Genomic DNA, 21,215 nt, shown 5'->3' with positions numbered 1-21,215 from the left:
AAGCTCCCTGGGTTGAAAGAGAAGCAAATTGAATTTACAGACACAAAGGCATGAAAGCTGACTGAGGTGCTGGAGAGGATATCAAAATATAGCCTCGAACAATGCAGCTACTGTTAAACATATCAGACGTCACTAAATGTCACATTCAGACGCTGCGGCGGCACATAATGCACAACCGTCTGTTGAAAATGAGCCTTTTTTTTTTCCTCTGAAATCAGACGGCTCTGTATCACAGTTTGAGATAAAGCAATTTACCGGGCTGCTGTTTTAACCACAGGGGGTGCCTCTGCTGCACTCTCCTGCTCTGAATTGTAATTTATTTTGAGCATGCTCGCTTACTAGCGCAGTGCCTGAACCAAGGGCAGCCCTCAATGAGTCATGCTTAATAAGGAGAGCTGTGCCTCAGCTTCCACCAGCCGGGGGATCAGGAAATCAGCCTGAATTACACCAACGTGGTTTACATTAAGCAGGTCAGTCCTGCACATGCAGACATAGGTGCGCACAGGTGACTGCTGGCATGCGTGTGATCGTCTAATCTGGTTAGAGTTAATAAGATCTGGGTAACTTCTTGTTTTTTTTTGTAATAAATGTGAGTCTTTGTGATTGTGTGTGTGTGTGTGCACGGTGAATAACCATAAGTGGTGGACAAGGAGGCGACAGGGGGAGGGAGGGAGGGAGGAAGGGAGGCGGTCGGGTCGCCGGGGTCAGCAGATTGAAACCCAGCAGCTGTCGTGTTTGAAAGAACCAGGATGTGAACGTGTGTAACTCGGCTCACACACACACACATACACACACACGCACACTTACAGCCAGAGCCAGAGCCCGAGTAGAGGTCCTCATCGTCGTAGAACTCCAGTCCCGTCGAGCCTTCGTCATCGATAGACGGCGACCATGTCTGTCCCTGTTATAGAGAGACAGAAGGATAGAGATGACAGAGATTAGAGGTATTCATCATGGATGACTGAGTTCTTTGACGTTTCACTGAAAAGACAACACACACACACACACAGCTGTCTAAGAGGAGGTGCAGGCATTGTGATGGTGGTTGTGCTAACATCTGTCTGTCAGAGGAGCATATTTAATGAGTTGATTCCAAAGCTGAGCTTTTGGCAGAGAGACACTAAAGCCTTTAAGAATAGCCAGGGTTTCATCAAGTGTGCTTATGTGTCAATTACATATGACGCTCACGACTGTAAAGCTTCAATCACTTGTTCAACTGTTATTTCTAGGTTTTACTTTGACAAAACTTAAACATTACAACGCTCACAATACAAAACAACACAGTTATTTTTGTCTCTTTGTTGGAGGAGAAACATGAACGTAAGACAGTTAATTGTTTGTTAATGTGGACATAGATTGCGGGATATACCGAGTATAAAAGTAAAATAGTTTATAATGAAAACAAAGGGGGGAAGGCCTCAAAATTATTCTTACTTCCGCCTGTTCCTTTTCTCAAACCACAAGGATGTGGGTTATTTGTTTTTCCTTTCTTTTTTTTTTGCTGGTCTTCTTTTTATTATCGTTTTGTAAAAAAAAAAAACCCATAAAAATAAAACAGATGTCACAAAGAGCCTACAGCCATGCAGGTCTGTGACGTTTTATTTTGACAAAACTGTGCGTGCTGCTAAACGCTCACATTCACAATGTTCCATATCTTTTCGTTTAGCGTGTTTAGTGTTCTCACTAAACATAAAGTGCGTTTACATCAGCGTGTGATAGCTATATTTCAGACTGGTAAAATTGCCAGTGCTGTTATGAGGGAATGATGCCAATAAAGTTATTCCCATGCATTGGATCCTAATGTTTTGTTTGATTTATCTGCGATTACCGTTGCCGCCAGTAAACTGTTTCGGGGTTATTTTGAACTCCTCGTGTGGGAAATATCGATATATATTATGTCTGTATGTATATATATATATATATATATATACATATGTGTATATATATATATATATATATATATGTATATATATATATACATATATATATATACATATATACACATATATACACACATATACACATATACACATATACACATATATACACATATGTATATATATATACATACAGACACATATATATAATATATATACACACACACATTTACACATATATATAAATATACACATATGTATGAACTGAGAAAATCCCATAATAGGTCGTTCTGCACAATTGAACATTTTAACTGTGATATCTGTATTTTTACCGATTGTTGCAGAAATAGTGAAGCAAAGTTGCAAACAATACACTAAAGATCTGTGAATTCATTAATTCACTCACTCACTCACTCACGCATTCATTCATTCAACAGCTCATTCTTAAAACACAGTCACCCACCACTTTATTATTAGGTACACGACATATTCAGCTGCTTGTTGACGCAAGTATCTAATCAGCCGATCACATAGCAGCGACTCTGTGCGCTGAGGCATGCAGACAGGGTCAAGATGACCTGCTGCTGGAGTGAAGACCGAGCATCGGAATGAGGAAGAAAGGCGATTGAAGTGACTTTGAGTCAAAGTGGAATGTTTGTTGGTGCCAGGTGATAATAACGCTCAATCATCGCCAAGGTTTGCGGAAAACGGTCAGTAAAAGATGAGAATCGGCTCCTTGGTCAGGCTGGTTCGAAAATGACAGACAGGCAAAAGAGACTTGAATAACCATTAGTTACAAGCGAATGCCCAGTTTTCCAGAATAACTTTCAATATCTGGCAGTTATTTGCACTTTATTGCATGTTAAAAATGTTCTTTTTAGAAAAAACACGGTAGTTGTACATTAAGACCAGATTTTGCGCGTACAACAGTACAACACTTATTGAAAATAACATTTGTTTGAGTCTTTGTCTGTCCTCTCTGGTGACAAAGACACCGATTCGCCGGCTTCTTGCAACAGCGCGAGTGACGTTACGGTAATAACCACGTGTTGGCTTTGACGCGCAACTTCTCAGCTTTCAGAAACCGTTGGAATGTTTCCGATACCACAAACCGTCGCGCAATTTACGGTTATGCAAAGTGCGCTAATGTGTCGCCTGCGATACACTCTGTGTTAAAGGGTTAATTGTCCTGTATCGTTGATAACATTGATGGCATCATTGTTTAGCATGGCTGTTAAAATTCATATTCATGTTGATAATTATGCACTTAAAATACCGTGTACTAATGTAAAATGAGCTCCGTGCTTCTTTCATGCCTGACGTTGGCCGTGCAGTGATACACGGCCGACAACAAAGGGCTGAGATTTGCTCCAGGTGGTGCTGATAAAGTTGCCGAAGCGAACTTATCTCCTCCATCAATCTTAAGCCCATCCTGAGGCCCGGGCAGAGCCGTGTGTTTTCCTAGCCCATCATGTGATGCTAATTGTACAGACAGACACAGGCGCAGAAGCTCCTCCCCGGCTCCAGACAGAAGAAACCCGATGCCTTTAAAAGCCAATAAAAGCATAATGGAATCTAGAAACCCGAGCATCTAAGTCCATCACGTCGCAGCGTGAGGTGGAGCTGAAACGCTATATGTACCTCCTGAAAATGAAAATTGACTTGAAGTTATTTCGGTGCCTCAACAACACGGTGAGCATACGAGTGTGTGAATCTGCTCGATTTATTTCAAACCCTGAAAACTACTGAAAAGATTTGTGTGCACTGTGCAAACGTGTATATGTGTGTGTGTGTGTGTGTGTCCTGTATTCCATGGGATCACTTTTACAATGAAGGCCGTTGCTATGGGCAACCTTTGCCTTTCACAGAAATTCCCATTTCCCTGAGAAAACTAACCCCCAACCCTGAAACACACACACACACACACACACACACACACACACTCTATAAGAGCGCTAACAAAATAAGCAGAAGCGTTATGTAATGTCAAATAAACAACCTAAAATTCAACATCAAAACAGTCCGCTCCACCAATCCATCCCTCACTCTCTCGCTCTTCTTCTTCTTCTTCTCCCCCCCCCCCCCCGATCCACATACTCCGTGCCAGTGTATCCCCAGTCCTCACCCCATTTTCCTTTCATCTTTAACTCTACTCCGTATCCCAAGGCAAGCTCCCTAAATTCAGCGTGACTCCCAAAAAACACACACACACACACACACACACTTAAATAAACACACACACCCTGCCCCCAAGGCAACACCAGAGTCAACCCCAGGGGCCCCCTTTTTACAAGTCCCCTCACACACCCACACCCACACACACCTTCAGGACACACACTTTTCAGTTTTGGAGGAGGTGTGTGTGTTTAAAAAAAAAAAAAAAAACGTGCATCATCTATGTTTATCCTAACCTTTAACAGTAATGTATAATCACCTCCTGTGCCTCGGCATGTTTTATTTATGAGACAATATTATGAGAGTGAACTCATGGTATGCCAGCCAGTAGTGCGTCAGTGTATGTAATTACGGCGTGGGTATGTGTCTGATTGAGTATAATCACAGGTTTTGTTTGTGGCGTGTATGTGTGTGTGTGTGCAGACCTATCAGTGTGTGTTTTATGCGATTCTGGGGGAGATGAACAGAGCCAGATCTGCATGTTGCCTTCACTTCAGCAGCTATAAAAAGCGTCGCTTTCAGCCTGTGCCACAATGCTAACTAACCACAATGAAGCCTCAATGAGCCTTGGTCTGCTGCACACATAAACGAGAGCCAACATCATCCGTACGTTGCCCTGAATTTCCCTCCACCGCTGGATTTTTTGGTTCCCATTATAAACAGAGACCATAAGATGACAGCTGTATTCCGCTGGATCTGTGCAGTGAACGCAATCCTGGCTTTTTTTCTGGCAACATATGACTAGAGCCATTGTAAGACACATGCCGAGCCATTTTAAAAAACAATCCGGGAGCGTGGAATATATAATTATGCTGCACATAGTTGTGTAAAAAGAGACGAGGGGGAAAACCAAATTGAAGGATAAGAAAGACAAGCTGGGTATAAAAAAAAAAAGAAAATTGGGTGTTTGATGAGGTTGTGGAGTCATGTTCTGACAAAGCAAACACAGGTATGTCTTCTGAGCGGTGACTCAGGTACAAACCTGATTTGTAGCCGACGCCGCTATACGTTTAATCATGTACGCGGCGCGCTGTGAGCGTTACGACTGCGTGAGCCCCCGCTTGTTTTAGTACAAAGTACAAAGCCTGAGTCTTATACCTGAGCCGACAACGCTGCCACTTCACAATTATTAATATTCCACGGGAGATGAGCTGCTCCAGATTTTTTTTTTTTAATTTTCGGGAATCACATGAAAGGAAACGCAAGATTATGAGGGTGAGGGACGGGTCTGGTATTAAAGCTGCAGAAGAAGGTGTGTGTGTGTGTGTGTGTGTGTGTGTGTGTGTGTGTGTGTGTGTGTGTGTGTGTGCACCAAGCACTGTGCAGTGGCAACCGCAGCCTCTTGGGTTACTGAGGAATGTGTTTGATGACATGATCATAATGACGCTTTCTATCCAGGCTCAGCTGGCCTGAGGGGGATCTCTGAACAAATCTGAACTGGACTAGTTTGTGTGTGTGTGTGTGTGTGTGTGTGTGTGATGCTGATTTGGTGAATGTCTGCATGAAACCTCTTCCTCTTATTCTTATCTGACTAATGTGCATCTTTTGGGAATTGTATGTATGCTCCCATTGTCTCACTAGAGTCGCACACTGATGCAGTAGATGCAATGCCGCTCTTCCTCCCGAGGAGGAAATAATCACTCATTTTGCCTTTTTAAGTGATTTTATCTGCGCTGATATCGTCGTCTGCTGCAGCATCTCTCAGCTCTCTGTGAGACTGTGAAGAGAAATCATTTGAATACTCCCTCTGATTTCTGAGACCATCTGTGAGTCCCACTTCTCTATCTGTCCCGGCGTTTATCATATCTGCAGCAATGACGACACACCGGAAATATCATGAACGACACTGGTCATGTCCATTTCTCGGTTCCTTTTTTTTTTTTATCTCATGATGGACAGTTCTTCTCCTGTAGTAGCACTTGTATGTAGAGTGAATAGTTGGGACTTTGTTCAAAAACTCCCGGGCTGTGTTTAAGTCTGGATGGAAACCTGGTTTAACCCACAAGAATTTTAAATCACAGTGGTGTCCACTCATATGTGCTGTCATTTACCACCTCTAAATTGTTAAATAATTTAAAGAAGGGGCCTCAAACTCAAAATGACCTGTGAACTGCAGGGCCACAGGAGATCGATTGGAGGGCCACATGTGCCTCACGGCCCCCGAGTTTCAGACCTCCGATTTAAAGAATTGACATCATGAGTCACTGGAAAAGACCTACAACTAGCAATTGAGACCATTAAAGCTGTAGTGTGTAACTTTTAAACATAAACAACTCAAAAACTGGCCTGGGTCACCCCTGGCTAACACCTTCTTCTATAAAACAATAGGAGAAGTTGGTACACTGAAGAAAAGTAGGTGAGAAGTGGATTGATTTTCCCATACATGTCCATTCAGCCAGAGTTATTTTTACAACCTGAGGAGTCACCACATGCTGGTTATTCAATAAAAACGTACTTCCTGGTAACGCAGAAACGAATCACCAGCCGTCAGCCGTCAACGTAAAGCCTTACTTTCAGTTTCACTCTCGCCTCATCTGTCTCATTTCAACACAGATTGGTAGTCGTTTGCTCAAGAGATGCAGCTCAAAAACAATAATCATCGGCTATAAATCTGAGCCCAAGATCAGACCCAAAGCGATGCATGAAGGTGATCTTTACGAGCCATTTGCCAAAATCCCTGCAGCGTAATTTCACCGTTAGGTGCGGCACCCACGTTTTTTTTTGGGTTTTTTTTGGTTTTCTTTTTGTGTAGCGGCTGCAAATTCACGGTCATCTCTCTGCTCCTCTCCACACCAGTCTGAGCCACGCTGATAAGAGCTAGAGTCACGCTGCTCAGTGACATTACTGTTGATAGCTCTCCACCTTTGAAAGGGTCACACCAGTCGCAGTCCACTTGGCACAAACCGTCGGGCTGGAAAATAAATCACCGTTTATATTCTTCTACACCCACAGGTGATTTTTCCTTGCGCAAACGTGGATCACTGACCCCGCGACCTCGAATCTGTCTCCATCTTTTTTGCCTTTTCTGCCTGCTCTCACCACCTCTCCACACTGCTGTTACCAGCTGGACAGGTTGGACAGCACTGACACACTTAAGAGTCAGACAAGGGGCATGAGTGAGAGAGATAAAGCACACACACACACACACACAGAGAGACTTGGTTACCAGGTGACGGCCTGGTTAAGACACCTGCCACCTTCAGCAGAGATTAACACAGAAAGGCTCTGCACAGCCGCGCTCGTCACACACACACACACACACACACACACACACACACACACATACGCTGATGATAGGATGTCGAGATAGTATCTGATACCTGTGACGTCAGGTGAGCTTTTTGTGAGCCTTCAAACAGCTAACACCTGCACACTACAGCCAAAAGTGGGAGGGGGGAGGGGGGGGGGGGGTCAAAGAAATCCTGTCTTTAAAAAAAAAGAATCACTTCAGGGACAGACATGATGAGTCTCTCCACGCCCTGGAGCGCTGAAGACATGAAAGGCTGCTCTACTTAACGCGAGTAACTTTATACGGCGTATTCAATATTCGCAACGCACCGGGTTTAAAAGGTGAACTGTAACTCCTGAAGCTGCGAGTGCGCACGTTTAGGTGTTTGTTGTCGTCGTTGACATTATTAATCCGCTTCAGTTTGGTCGTCACGGACAGAAAGCACGTCATCTCACACCTCTTTCAGCTCAGAGTGTTTGTGTACACAGGGATCAGCAAGGTCAAGTATTTAAAACATTTTAATTAATATCCTTTTTGTTTTTAAATCACACCTGTTATTGTTTGTAATCTCGATATCGGTTGTAATGATTTAACTAGAAACAATCAGGTAATGTACATAGCAGGTTGTACTATATAAATACAATGAATAAATCCCATCAAACTGCTGAACAACCAGGTTTTTTTGAGCAGTAGAGTTCACGCTGTGGAACTTTACTCGCGCAATGTTGACGTACAAACAAATCACTTCCTGTGCAGAAGAGGAATGTTTAGGAGTAACACGAAACCTAAACACCACTAAACCGAGAGAAACCTGATTAATCAGCACCGTGTAAACTCATTGGACAATAATTTGAATTCAACAGACGTTTGTTTACGTTTAAAGGTTAAACACGACCACTTTAAGTCGAGTCGTTGGTCAACACTACTCTATTTTAACCCTTTATCCCAATCAGCGAAGGTTCGGCTACACAGTCGGACAATCATTACAAATAAATGTGTGTTTCTTATACTTTTCATGTATACATTTCTTAGAAAATGATTTACCATCGATCGGCTAGGAACCATATATAGTAAGTTAGTAACTTTACTTTTCTACATGAAAATTTTACTTGGTTATTTAATCAATTACTAAGTTTTCTGATTGTTCAGCTTCTTAAAAGTGAATATTTTCTTGTTTTTCTGCTCCATATGACTATAAAGAAATCATTATAACTGAAACAAGACATTTGAGAACGTAATTTCCTGTCATTTCCTGTCATTTTCTGGACCAAACGATTACTCGATCAATCAAGAAAATAATCAACAGCATCATCGATTATGGAAGTAATTAGTGTGCTTGCTGAAAGGCAGCACACTATTGTCCAGATTTTTGGTCAGCTCCTGACCTTTTGAGATATCTCCACTGGTCCAACTCTGGAACGTCTGGCCAGAACCGGTGTAGTGCACAAATTGAAGATAGTGTCACTGACCCTTGTCGTTCTTCCGCCATACTGGATCGAAGAGAAAGCGAAACTAAGCTTTCACAGGTCACACATTTTATCCAATCTTCACGAAACTTGACGTACACGATCCTTGGACCAAGCCTCACAAAAGTTACCAGGATTTTTGATATTTCGGAAACATTTGCAGGTCACAGCCAGACGAAATTTAATCCAAACAGGAAGTTAGCTCACATATCGGAAACGCTTTCACGTGTCTAAACCAAACTTTGTAAATGAACTCGAGGGACTCCAATATGAAGTATTGATGACATTCTCAGCTGAAGCATCAACACACCCTATTCCACTAGCTGCACGCATTAGTGAAATACACCCGAGCAAGAACACTCCCCCTGCAGTTCCCCCGGAAATGCATTCTAGTTATTAGTTGCAGTCCTAAATGTATGCATTGCACAACAATACATTTAATGAGCATATACAGTATGGGTATATGTGATGAATATGAATATTTTGAGTGACATATTTCTGTCTACTGTTGTTTTTTTCCAGCTCAAATCCATTTTTTAAATCATCCCCCATGATGATTATCAATACCGACTGATTTAAGAATGCTTTTGCCCATATTGGCCTAATCCCTATTGTGGTAAGTTTGCTGACACGTCTCTCTGCAGACATCTGTAGTAATGATAATAAATAGAGTGTACGGCCATTTTAATCAGGTGCATTGATACTTTAAACCTGAAATATGCATAAATGCCATTTCACCGTGTTGGTCAGAACCATATTCAGCATCGTGTAAATGTAGCTCCGTTATAAATATATACATTTACTGCCATGGATTGAATGTCTGAAATGAAAGGCCCCCTCCCTCCCTTCTTTGAATTGCTGACTATTTGCAGCACATCTTCTTCTTCAATGAACCAAGTAAAATAGCTGCAGATTTTAAAAGGGGGGCAATTCTTATTTAGCGTCGAGACGGTCTTTAGAGAATCAGTGGCAGCGGGGGGTCATCAGAAGTCATCACTTTGCGTTCACAAGCAGGAACGTGCTGAGCAATTTAACACCGATTAGCTGCGTTTAATAAATGAGAAGTGACTGTGGGAGGCGGCACGGAGATTCAGGGGAAAAGCGCGTTAGTTACGAGTGTTGAAACTAATTCTAGGTTTCAAGACGAAAAATAGAGGATGACATTTATAACTGCCTACAAATCGTCTTGTGTAGTGCAAGGAGCTCAAATCCAGTGCTAAAACCATCCTCCTGGACGTGTTGCTGTAAGTATCCCTGTGTGGGAAGCAAGAAAACGCTGATTTTGTCTCTTGCCAAACACATTTGTGATCTCTCTCTGTATGTTTGTGTCGGTTTTTCCTCCCCGTGACCAATAAATAAATGTGAGCAAACAGACAGCCAAACATGCTCACACACAACAGCCAGGATATTTTTTTTTTTCTTCTATTTTTACTTCTTTCTGCTGATCACATTTCAGATAGTGCAGCCATAGCAGATCCACATCGCAGCCACACGGGTCGTATTAATACCCTGCACAAACCTGTGGGAGGATGGCATTACACTGGCTCTAGTTTGTTATTCCAGCTCACTCGGGACCTAAAGCTGCCGCAGAGAGCCACCACACCACAGCTGAAAAAGCATCCGGGCCCTAATATTATCTTTCTAATATTATCTTCCTCCACCAAGTTATAAGGACAAAGATGATCCCTGAAGTGATGAATGCTCTAATGGTAAGTCATGCATTTGCTAAATATGGTATACGGCTTGGTCAGGAAGCTGCAGGGACAGAACAGGTGCACGTGGAGGAAAAAAACAAACCCCTGAGCATCTGGATCACCTAAATCTGAAACCATTTTTATGCATAAAGACGTTTTATTATCATTATTGTTAACATTCATCTGTATAGCTACAAAAAAAAAAGAGACTCAGACTCCAGTTTCTGTAATGTTCTGCCTACCTCCATTAGAGAATGACATCACATTATATGTAAAGCTTTTTGCTTCATCATTAATCCAAATCAGATGAAAAGCTCCCTCTTTTGAGTGATTAATTAAGTAGCTTTCACACTGAGGGGTTTCCCTCAAGCTAAAATTATATCAGAAAACCCTTCATCAGTGCTTTCATTCATAGTCTGATCTAATAATCTGTCACTCAAAAACACACGTTTACCCTTTTGCAAAAGCATTCTCTGGATACTTCAACACCTTCATTTTTCAATGTCGCCCATGGGCGGGTCCTTATAGGACGCTGCCTGCTGATTGGCTACTGAGGTTTGAAGCGACAGCTCAATTAAGGCCACATTATACTTCTCCGACTGCGTAACCACGGAGACCCCTTGAGCCTTCATACTTCTCCATCGTGGTGATGGACACGCACTACCATTCCCCGCACGATCAGTAGGGGTCGCTACGCAATGTTATTGTGCGTTTGGCTACAGTGAGCAATGGCATCCGAGAGAGAAAGACTGTTCTTGCTGTTGTAGCGGAATAACAATGAAACAGTGGCTGTTTCTCACTTTTCTGCGTCCCGGAACGCAGTTTTAAGACAATTTGAGGCGAGAAATTGGCCATTTCGAGTCTAAACATGTGGTTTGTGTATTAAGATATGACGTATTTATAGTTTGGCAGCGACATCGTCGGGCAGCTCCGCCTCTGTGGACGCTCGGTGCGCACAGTGCCCGGCACAGAGCAGCGTTAGCTCGGCCTGTCCTGAGGACCAATCGCAGCCCTTGCCGTCTTCGTTGTCCCTTGACGGAGTGACGGACACAATATTTTGTGCAGCCGGAGACGACGCAGAGGGCTCTGCGTAACCTACGTAGAGCACTTTACGCAGGAGTATAAATTGGGCTTTACTCCCGGTCCATTGAGCCGTCGCTCCAAAACTCAGTAGCCAATCAGCAGGCAGCTTCCTAAGGCCCTCCCATGGTCAGAATCACAAACAAAAAAAAAACACAGCGCACAGAACAAATCAAAAAGAGTTAGAGGAGCAAATAAAATTCCAATCGTTGCAAACAAAAAGTGTATTTCCACACAAATAAAAGAAGCTCGAATGAGAAGAGTCGTTTCGATGCTGCAATCTGCACCAACAACAGCAGTGAGGCTCAGGTGTTACGATGGCTCAGCAGTTAAGAGGCAAACACTGTATCCTCCTCGCTTGCATATTCCCAATTCGATGCTCTCTGGAGAATTTGCACATTATTTTAGGGCTGAACGATTTGTGGAAAATGTGACTTTTGACAGATATTATTGTGTCTGCAGTTTGTTTTCTTCAGCAACAGCAATGAGAACATGTACTGTTTGTATCACATGTTTTACATTGGAAGAGATGTTATGTGAATTTCTGCAAATCAAAAGATGATTCCCCCCCCTCTCTTTCTACATGACCTCATCTCATTTAATATTCAGAGATATTTGGGACAGAGTTCAGTGCTCCACAGTGAGCGCTGTGATGACTTTTTATTTGAAAGCTACTTGCACTAATAACAGCTTCATGCGTTTGGCAGCACTGTAATCAGTGTACATGTGAACATGTTAATGAGTTTTACCGCAGCAGCAAATCAGTCAGGAATGAATGCTTAAGGATTATCATTCTAAATGGGATGATCTTTAAAACAATTAAAAAAGCCTTTTTTTTGTTAAGTGTTTGTGTGCGCGCAGAAATGGATATTATCAAGCACCTCCAGCCCTGGGAAGCAGAAAGTGTTTGAAAACGAGCAGCTGACAGAGAAACCTGCTGCAGACTCAGTGTGTCACGTGACTGTGTAGTGACACATCAGCTGGCCTAAAACTGAGACCGCCACACACACACACACACACACACACACACACACACACACACACTAACACATAGATCCACTCGGCTCAAGGTGGAGTATAGAGGAGAAGTATGATGTATGGGAGGAGGGCGATGCAGAGAGTGGCAGAGAGATGCATATCTGCATGTAGGACCCAGCTGTTACGCTAATCTGACAATCCAGCAGGATTACAATCCACATCTGAGCACACATACACACACACACACACTCACAAAAACACACGAGCGCACACGGGGCCTCTCCGCGTGAAATGCTCCTCCATTATACATGACCTTATAAAACATGCATCTGTGTGTGTCACTGTCCTGCTGCCAGAAATGCCTTGAGATTGTGACACAACTGCAGCTCCCACACTCAACAATACACTGCAGTGTTTGTGTGTGTGTGTACTCCTTTGGTACTCAAGGAAACAAAAGGTGGTCCTAATGAAGCAAAAAAAACTTTTACTCTAAACCAGGGGTGTCAAATATATGGCCCAAGGGCCAGAAGAGGCCCAGCAGAGGGTCCAATCTGGCCCACAGGATGAAATGGTGAACATTTCTCAGTTCATTTCGAGTTAAATAGCTTATTTTTCAGATCCAGATACCTGTGACTAAATGTTTTGTGCCTTTGCAGATCCACTGTGATCTGTGGGTTGTAATGCACATGTGTCAATGGTAAACTTAGGCACAATATTGTTGAAATTGCACATTTTAAACCATTGTCACACAACGCTGGTTAAACCTAGGGATGGGATGATACCACTTTTTTGTGTCCAATTCCGATATCACAAACTCGATTATCTACCGATACCGAAATTAGTCTGATGCCATCATTTTGGACGATTTATGAACTATGAAGCTGTTAATTAATTTGTGCTGAGTAATTTCAAAGAAAGATAATTTTTCAAATGTGTGACAAATATTCTTCTCCCAAAAAGAAGAAATAAACAGCCCAAACATGACTCGGCTAAAATACTTTAGCCGATTATTTACCTTTTTATAAACTGTGCAAAGTGAAGCATGTGCTTTCTAGATTGTATCAGATTTTATATTTTTATCTGACCGATCCAGTGATTTTGACCAGTATCGGACTGATATGGATACAGATGCTGACCAATACCGATTCCCATCCCTAGTTAAACTCCACATAACTCTCTTAGTTTAGAAGTACCAGCAACATCCACACACTGCACACAGGAAGTGATTCGTGTTGAGACAGATGGAGGGAAAAAAAAAATCAACATTGCGCGACTAAAGTGAGACGGTTGCAAAGAAGCTGGGGTACAACCAAAACAAAGAAGACAATAATTCTAATGCTCAAAGGGTTCTTCATCTCTTTGAATGGATCAACACTTCTCACCCTCCCGCCCCAGAGCTGCCGCTGTATACACACAAACGCTCCCTCAGGCAGGTCTGATAGTTTTCAGATGAGAGACGCAGCAACCAAATAATGTTTGTGTGTGCACGAAGACCAAACAAACAGAACAACAACAACAACAACAAATCATTAAGATTATGGATGAGGATTTAGTCCAAATGAATGGAAGTCAATGCAGACTGTGTGTGTGTGTGGTTATGTTTAGTGGAGAAATGTTGCACTGAGCAGCAAACCTGGTGGGTTGGCTGGTGCGTCAATGACTGCGTTTTTGTGGCTGCTTCTATGAAGTAGTGGAAGGAGGGAGAGAGAGTGTGTGTGATGGTGAAAGTGCCTGTGTGTGTGTGTGATTATAGCCTGGCTCAATGGGCCTATTTCTGCTGGGCCAGTGGGAGGGCGTGGCGCCTGTGGCTGGAACTTTTCTTGCGTTTCTAAGGAACTTTTCTTAGGGGGCTCAGAAATGTGGCTGCGTGTGAGAGAGCGAGAGTGCCTCACAGACCATGATGCCTTTGTGCAGCAGAAAGTGAGAGAGAGAGGCACTCAGGGCTCTCTCTCTCTCTCTCTCGCTCAAAAACTAGTAATCAATGGTCTCTTCCTCAGCCCCGAATCAAAAACACACAAACAGACGATGATGAGAATCACATTTCTGTCCATATACAGTGATGCGAGTCACAAGGCAGCATCTCTGTGTGTGTGTTCACATAATTACAGTCTGTGTAATCAGGGAAATGACAGTCATGCGACTATACACAGCCCAAGGATAAAAATCAATGCATGAAAGGCAGAGTTTTTGGAGAGGACATGCACAAATGGAAGACACTTGAAAGGGAGGACAAAAGCAACACCGGGTGCCGGGGATGATGGACCCAGAGGCTGGAGGCAGAGCAAGAGAGGAGCATTTTTTTTGTCTTTGAAGCAGGGGAGGGAGAGAAATCCAATCAGTCATTGTGTAATTCAATACGAGATTGAAATATGCACCTCTGCGAGAGAGAGCGACACACATATACACACACACAAGGCAAACAAATCCCTAGAAGCCGACCTTGCCACAGTCTCATGGCTTTCTCCGACTGGTTGACTAACTCTTGTGAAGATGCAACCAGAGCAGATTGATTTATAGATCAACAGATCAGCGCTTGGTGCAGACAACAGGCGACGGATTGACGTGGAGATAACAGTACATGGTCCCAGTCTTAATGGACCACACACAGCCTAGTAATGCTTGCGACCTCATAAGACATTCATCTCGAGCTTCTGATTAACTCTAATGAATCAGTGTCAGAAGACCGCGGCCGCTTATGAGCTAACGCGGGAAACGAAGTTAAGGAAATGAGACATTTTGCTTTTGGTGGATGAACGGATCTGTTGTTCTCGGTTAATTCCGCTCTGCGCCCAGAAGACGGTTTCTAGTTTGGAGCATGTTCGGAGCGTCAGGAATTCGCTTAAGTAACTTTTCAATCAGACCAATATGTTTACAACAACAAAGTCGAGTTTTTTAGACCGTGTAACAGAATAATTTCTTCTTTCCCAGATGGGATCTTTTGTCTCTGTTTTTCATTATCACAAACACACACACACACACAGAATCTTTAGGCTTGCGATTGTTGTTTAGACAATAAAAGATATTTAAAGATAGCACCTGCTTTTACAGCATTTCCTGGCATTGTATATAGACCAGTTATTCCCAGAGACTGGGTCAAGATTTGTTTTTGATTCATCAAATAGGTTATAAATAAATAAAGGCTATGAATGTTCACATGCAATAAAGCAGCTCTGGTATTCGATCGATAGAAAGGGCTAAAATTTCATAAAAATACATTCTCGCACTCACAGCGAAGAATGTGTGTTCACCGACCACATCTGAAAAGCCACATCATATATACTATGGGATGCTGCACAGAATGGATCAAACACTTTAAAACCACAAAGCAACAGTTTTACATTTTATAGTTAAACAACCAAGATACAGTGTGGTAATGATGATGGCTTAATGGATAAAATGTGAGGGACGTGAAGTCCTAGAAGTCCTGTTCTTCTTCAAAATGATATAAATAAAGATAAACTGTTTAGATGGAGCATTACAGTGCAGTGACAATATGGTAATATTATAATAATAGCACCATACATTGTCTATAGTAATAATGAAAACGAGCATAAACATAGTGAAGGATGAAATTAGACATTATCATATAATAATTAGAAATTCTGATTCCCAAGCATTTTTATGTGAAGGTATTTGACTGGTGGTAGTCTACAGTCATTTTCATTATAAAGCTTTTTTAAATGGATTTCATTTTTATTTATTTTATTTTTTTAAGTACTAAGAACAGAATCAGCTTCTGGGTTTAGACTGGTGATACATGATATACATTTTAGCATAAATGTAGATAACGTGATTTGGTGCCGAAAGGCTCATATGGACACTGATTGTTTTTTCTGAACATGCCATTGTAAAATGTAGTAGTTTGGAGCGTAGATCGACCTGTAAACTGCGAGATTGGCCTTCCTGCAGGGTGGCCGGGCTCAGCCATAAAGGAAACATATATTACACCCCATTTCTCCAAGTTAACCTAGTTCCCTGGTGTCCTAATGAACATGTCTGTGACATGCTTTGGTCAAAATACCTTAAGGATGAAGCACCACAGCAGTTCAATCACTCTGCCAAAACAGCCCTGTTCAGAACTGTTTCGAGTGCCTGTCTCTTTAAATGCAAATGAGACACGGGAAACTACATCAGCGTCACTGAGGCTCCGGCAGCTAACAGCAGTTAGCATTTGGAAAAGCCCTCATTTGCCGACTCCAGCCGGCACATTGCCGTCATATATAACATGTATCCACTGGACACGTAAATCCTCTGAGGCTGGAAGTTTGTGTAGAATTCTGTGCTGCACTGTGCAGCCAAGAATAGAACACTTCACGGACTTCCGCTCTTCCAGATACTGTTGCCCTTGCCAGCACTCTTGCGTTTTTTAGGGACAAATCATCGCTCCATGAGACAACAATTCCAGGAATGTCTCATTGTGACGTAGCGATGAGTGCGAAAGTCAACATCACGTGTTTCATCTCCTGTACTTAGAATGAGGAGGACCACAAAAACACACAAAAATGAGTGAGTCATCTTTTTTCACACTTTGCCTACTCATAGGGCCTCCAGAGTCCCAAATATAAGTATTAAAATGATTAAAAAGTGGATTTTGCATAATATGTCTCCTCTCTGAGGAACTTGAACATCCAGGAGGGGCTCCGGAGTAGAACCACTGAGGTTTCCAGGTCCTGGACATGTTTCGGGCATGTCCTTCCAGGAGGAGACCTCGGGGCTGACCCTGGACACACCGGAGGGATTATATCTCCGGTGTGTCTTCTTAAAGCGGGAAGACAACGGAACAGTAGCTTGGACTTGTAAAATATGAGGCGGTTATTACCCAGGAAGTAGACCGTCTTTGTCATCTTTCACCTACCGAATCACCTCTGCTCTTACATGAATACAGTCACAGGCTCCACGTGAGAGTCACGCGTTCATTCTTCTTCTCTTGTTCTTATGCGGCGCGGTTAAAAGACAGCTTCACGCCTCAGCAGGCAACATTATTCACCGACTAATTAATTAATAGGTGGATTTAAGTAACTAATGGCTCGAGAATGATCGTCTAACACATAGATTAGCTCCTGAGTGCTTGGTATAACAATCAGCAATCATTAATTGCTTGGTAGTGTGTTGGTTCTGTTTAATTAAAGTGTGACTGGGGAGCTTGAAGTGGCAGAGTGGTCAGTGTCGGTGTGAACCAGAGACTATGTGTTAAGGCCACATTATACTTCTCCGACTGCGTATGCGTTATCCGTCTGCGTCACCACGGAGACGCCTCGAGCATTTATACTTCTGCGTCGTGGTGACGGACACTCGCTGCAATTTCCCGCCCGATCAGTAGGGGTCGCTGCGCAAGGTTGTTGTGCTTCTGGCTACAGTGAGCAATGGCGTCCGAGAGAGAAAGAGAGAGAAAGACTGTTGTTGTTGAAACAGTGGCCGTTTCTCACTTTTCTGTGTGACGGAACGCAGTTTTAAGATAATTTGAGGCGAGAAATTGGCCATTTAGAGTCTAAACATGTGCTGTGTGTATATAGATATGACGTATTTATAGTTTGGCAGCGGCGTTATCGGCGGGGATCAGCTCCGCCCTCTGTCAGGACGCCCGGAGCGCACTGAGAGCCGGCACAGAGCAGCTTAGCTCGGCCTGTCCTGAGGACCAATCGCAGCTCTTGCCGTCTCCGTAGTCCCTTGACGGAGTGACGGACACTTAAAAAATATTCCGTGCACCCGGAGACGACGCAGAGGCTCTTCGACAGGTTCTGCGTCGACGCAGAGGACTCTGCGTAGCTACGCAGAGCGCTTTACGCAGGAGTATAAATTGGGCTTAAGTCAAGGACGAGGAAATGTGTGTGTGTTACGATATGATCTAACACCTCTCTGTGCTGTCTGGGTGTAATCCTGTTCAGGTTCTCCTCTTCATTCAATCCGTCTCAGCTGCTATAAGCTCTTTACCCGACAGCAGTAACCGTTTCTCTCTGGTGCTACACAGACACTGATCTTCCCTTCTTCTTCTTCCTCATCAGCTCTTTTATGATTTCACTCAGTACTTCCCTCTTTTTTTCGGACTAGCTTTTAATTTCTTTATTCCACTTTCTTTTTTTTACATTTTAACAAATTCTACTCTCAACTTCCCTCGACTGCTTTTTCGCCTTCTCTTCAATTTTCTTTCATGCTCGCCCGTCCTTCCACCGTGTCCTTTGGTAACACTTTGCTCTGTGATTGCCTCTGACCCCCTTTTTTCTCTGCCTTTCATTCCCTTCAAATCCCCATCTCCCTCAGTCTCCACACAATATCTAATCTCGCTCAAATCTGTCACCACACCTTGCCGTTTTGTTGAGGTTTTTTTTGTGTTCAAGTGTCAAACTTCTCACATCGCAGTAAGGACAGGGTTTCAAACCTCAAAAGGTTTCATGATCATGGCATTTTAGGGCATGGAATGAAATGAGGTAGAAAGAGGAAATGACATCCCCCTAAAAAAGAGAACCACTGGTGTGTGTGTGTGCGTGTGTGTGCGTGTGTGTGTGCATGCAGAAAAATGTGAAGTGGATCTGAAGTTCAGGGTTTTATCTCCGGTCAAAAACAAAACAAAATAAATAATATTATTTTAGCATTTTAAAATGCCAAACCCAGTTCAACCTTTTCAAATAAAAGAACAAGCGGCATGTTTCTGTATTGTGATTTTGTAAATTGATTGTTTTAAAGCCATCTCAAACTTCGCCTCTGGGGCAATTGTATTTTTCACTTCACCACCGTTTGTTTAATCAATTCAAATATCATAAATTGCAGGTCTATTTTGTTTTGTTTAGTCAAAGGAGACACGATCACGTGTGTCAAAGTGAGACGTGATTTAATACTGGGATCAAATTGTGCGCCTCATTGCCGTTATGCCGATCGAGCTGATTGTAAAGTATCAAAAGAAGGAAATGACGTCTCTTCAATCGCCTCATTCATGTCAACATGGGGATAGAATTCTCACTATTGACACGCATGCACACACAGGTGTGCGTAGCTATTCTTCTGAGGACACTACATTGACTTGAGTGTTCTACCTTAACCAGAATTTTAGCCGTAAACTGAACCAATTCCTCAGAAATGAGATTCCGCTTCATTAGGACCAGTTTTACCATGTTCATGTCAGGACATGAAGACCTGGTCCTAAACGGTGCTAAAGAGGTAACGAATACAAGCACACACACACACACAGTCTCAGTGTCAATCAGCCTCAGACCTGTGTTTCTGGCAGCTAAGATTAGGGCTAATCCACAAGTGTTGGAATGAAAGATTAGGGATGAATCACCTGCTGCTGCTGCTGCTGCTGCAAACAGCAGTGTGTGTGTGTGTTTTTATAGAATAGACCCTATGGGAGAAAAATCTTACAGCAACCACCAACAACATGACATAATTCCCATTCTACATGCACACACACACACACACACATGTTCGCACAAACACAGCTTGCTAGCTTCAGTGGCTCATTGAAACGGCTAACGCCTTTGAAAGAGCCCTTTAAAGCAGCAGAGTTCAAAGGTTTACATCACAGGGTCCACACACACACACACAAAGTCTGTATTTAATTGGATCAATGCTCTTCCCTCATGGCTTGCTGATAATTGCGAGGACGTGAGTAGCATGTGGTAAAAGCCTTTTGTTTCCCAGTTCCTGCTTATTAAGACGGACGGGATAAAAAAAAAAAACGAGCAGCTCCGCGGCAATGACAATGGAGGAAGAGGAAGAGGGAGGAGGAGGAGGAGGAGAGGCGGTGGGTGGGTGGATGGCACGGAGATGGATGGAGAGGGGGAAAATGTTGCAGCAATGAGCTCCTGACCTCGTTCACTCCTCTGTCGGGACGTGGGGGGCTAAATAATTCAAACGCACACATACAGTCACATGCCTTTCACACACACACACACACACACACACACACACACACACACACAGAGGGGTTTCTCTCGCTCTGGTTTGGCAGCACAGGCGGCCTCCCTGTGCCTGCTCTGGCTCTGTTGCACGTGTAAACATGCACATGTAACACATGTAACACACCTATAAAGGCTCGCTTTATGCACCACTCAGGAAGCTCTCTTTCGCTCTCCTGATGTGAAGCTTGAAAGCCCCGGTCTATAAATACTCACTTCCTGTGTCCATCGTATATAACCCATGACCAATTAAACACACTCAAAACACACACGGATCTCTGGTGCGCTTGTTTTGAAATGAAAACGTGATGAAATATTACTGTAAGAGAGCATTGTTTTCAGTGAAAACTCGGCGACCCAGATAAGACTTATCTTTATAAGACTTCAAATTAAAAAAAAACAAAAACATGCTGCCATCATTCATTCATTTCATCATTAATGGAAGAAGAAAAACACATCAGAAGCAAACATCTGTGAAAATTGAAACTGACAAAACTCGCTCCCTTATCAACGAAAAGACATGAGATGATGGCGGTTTGGAGTCTGACGCTGACAGATGAAGACAAGGCGACGCTAAATGACAGCACACGGGACGGTGAAACATGCGTGTGTGTGTGTGTGTGTTTTTGTGTGTGGGAATTTAAGCTGATGTTTACCATCTTCCTGCAGGGGCCTTATAGCCATTCCCTTGGGAAAGTGCTCTCTCTTTCTTTCACTGCGTGTTCATTTAGGAGCACTCTGTTCCACTATTAAGAGCAAACAAACTTAGCAGGCTTTGAGAGAGGCCTTTTTTTTCCTTTTCTTTTTTTTTTAAATGTGGAGTC

The 21,215-nt window shown here is 43.0% G+C and overlaps 1 protein-coding gene across 1 annotated transcript in view; it reads right to left on the bottom strand.

The window, feature by feature from the left end:
• Positions 1-21,215, bottom strand: part of sdc3 (syndecan 3) — a 40,549-nt gene that overhangs the window by 7,843 nt on the left and 11,491 nt on the right. The window contains exon 2 of the mRNA XM_083899895.1: positions 808-901. Coding sequence (XP_083756021.1) covers positions 808-901 — 94 coding nt within the window. The remainder of the gene's footprint in view (positions 1-807; positions 902-21,215) is intronic.

Source organism: Microchirus variegatus (assembly GCF_963457635.1).
Source record: "Microchirus variegatus genome assembly, chromosome: 13".
NCBI lineage: Eukaryota > Metazoa > Chordata > Actinopteri > Pleuronectiformes > Soleidae > Microchirus > Microchirus variegatus.
This window is presented reverse-complemented; position numbering and strand designations above follow the sequence as displayed.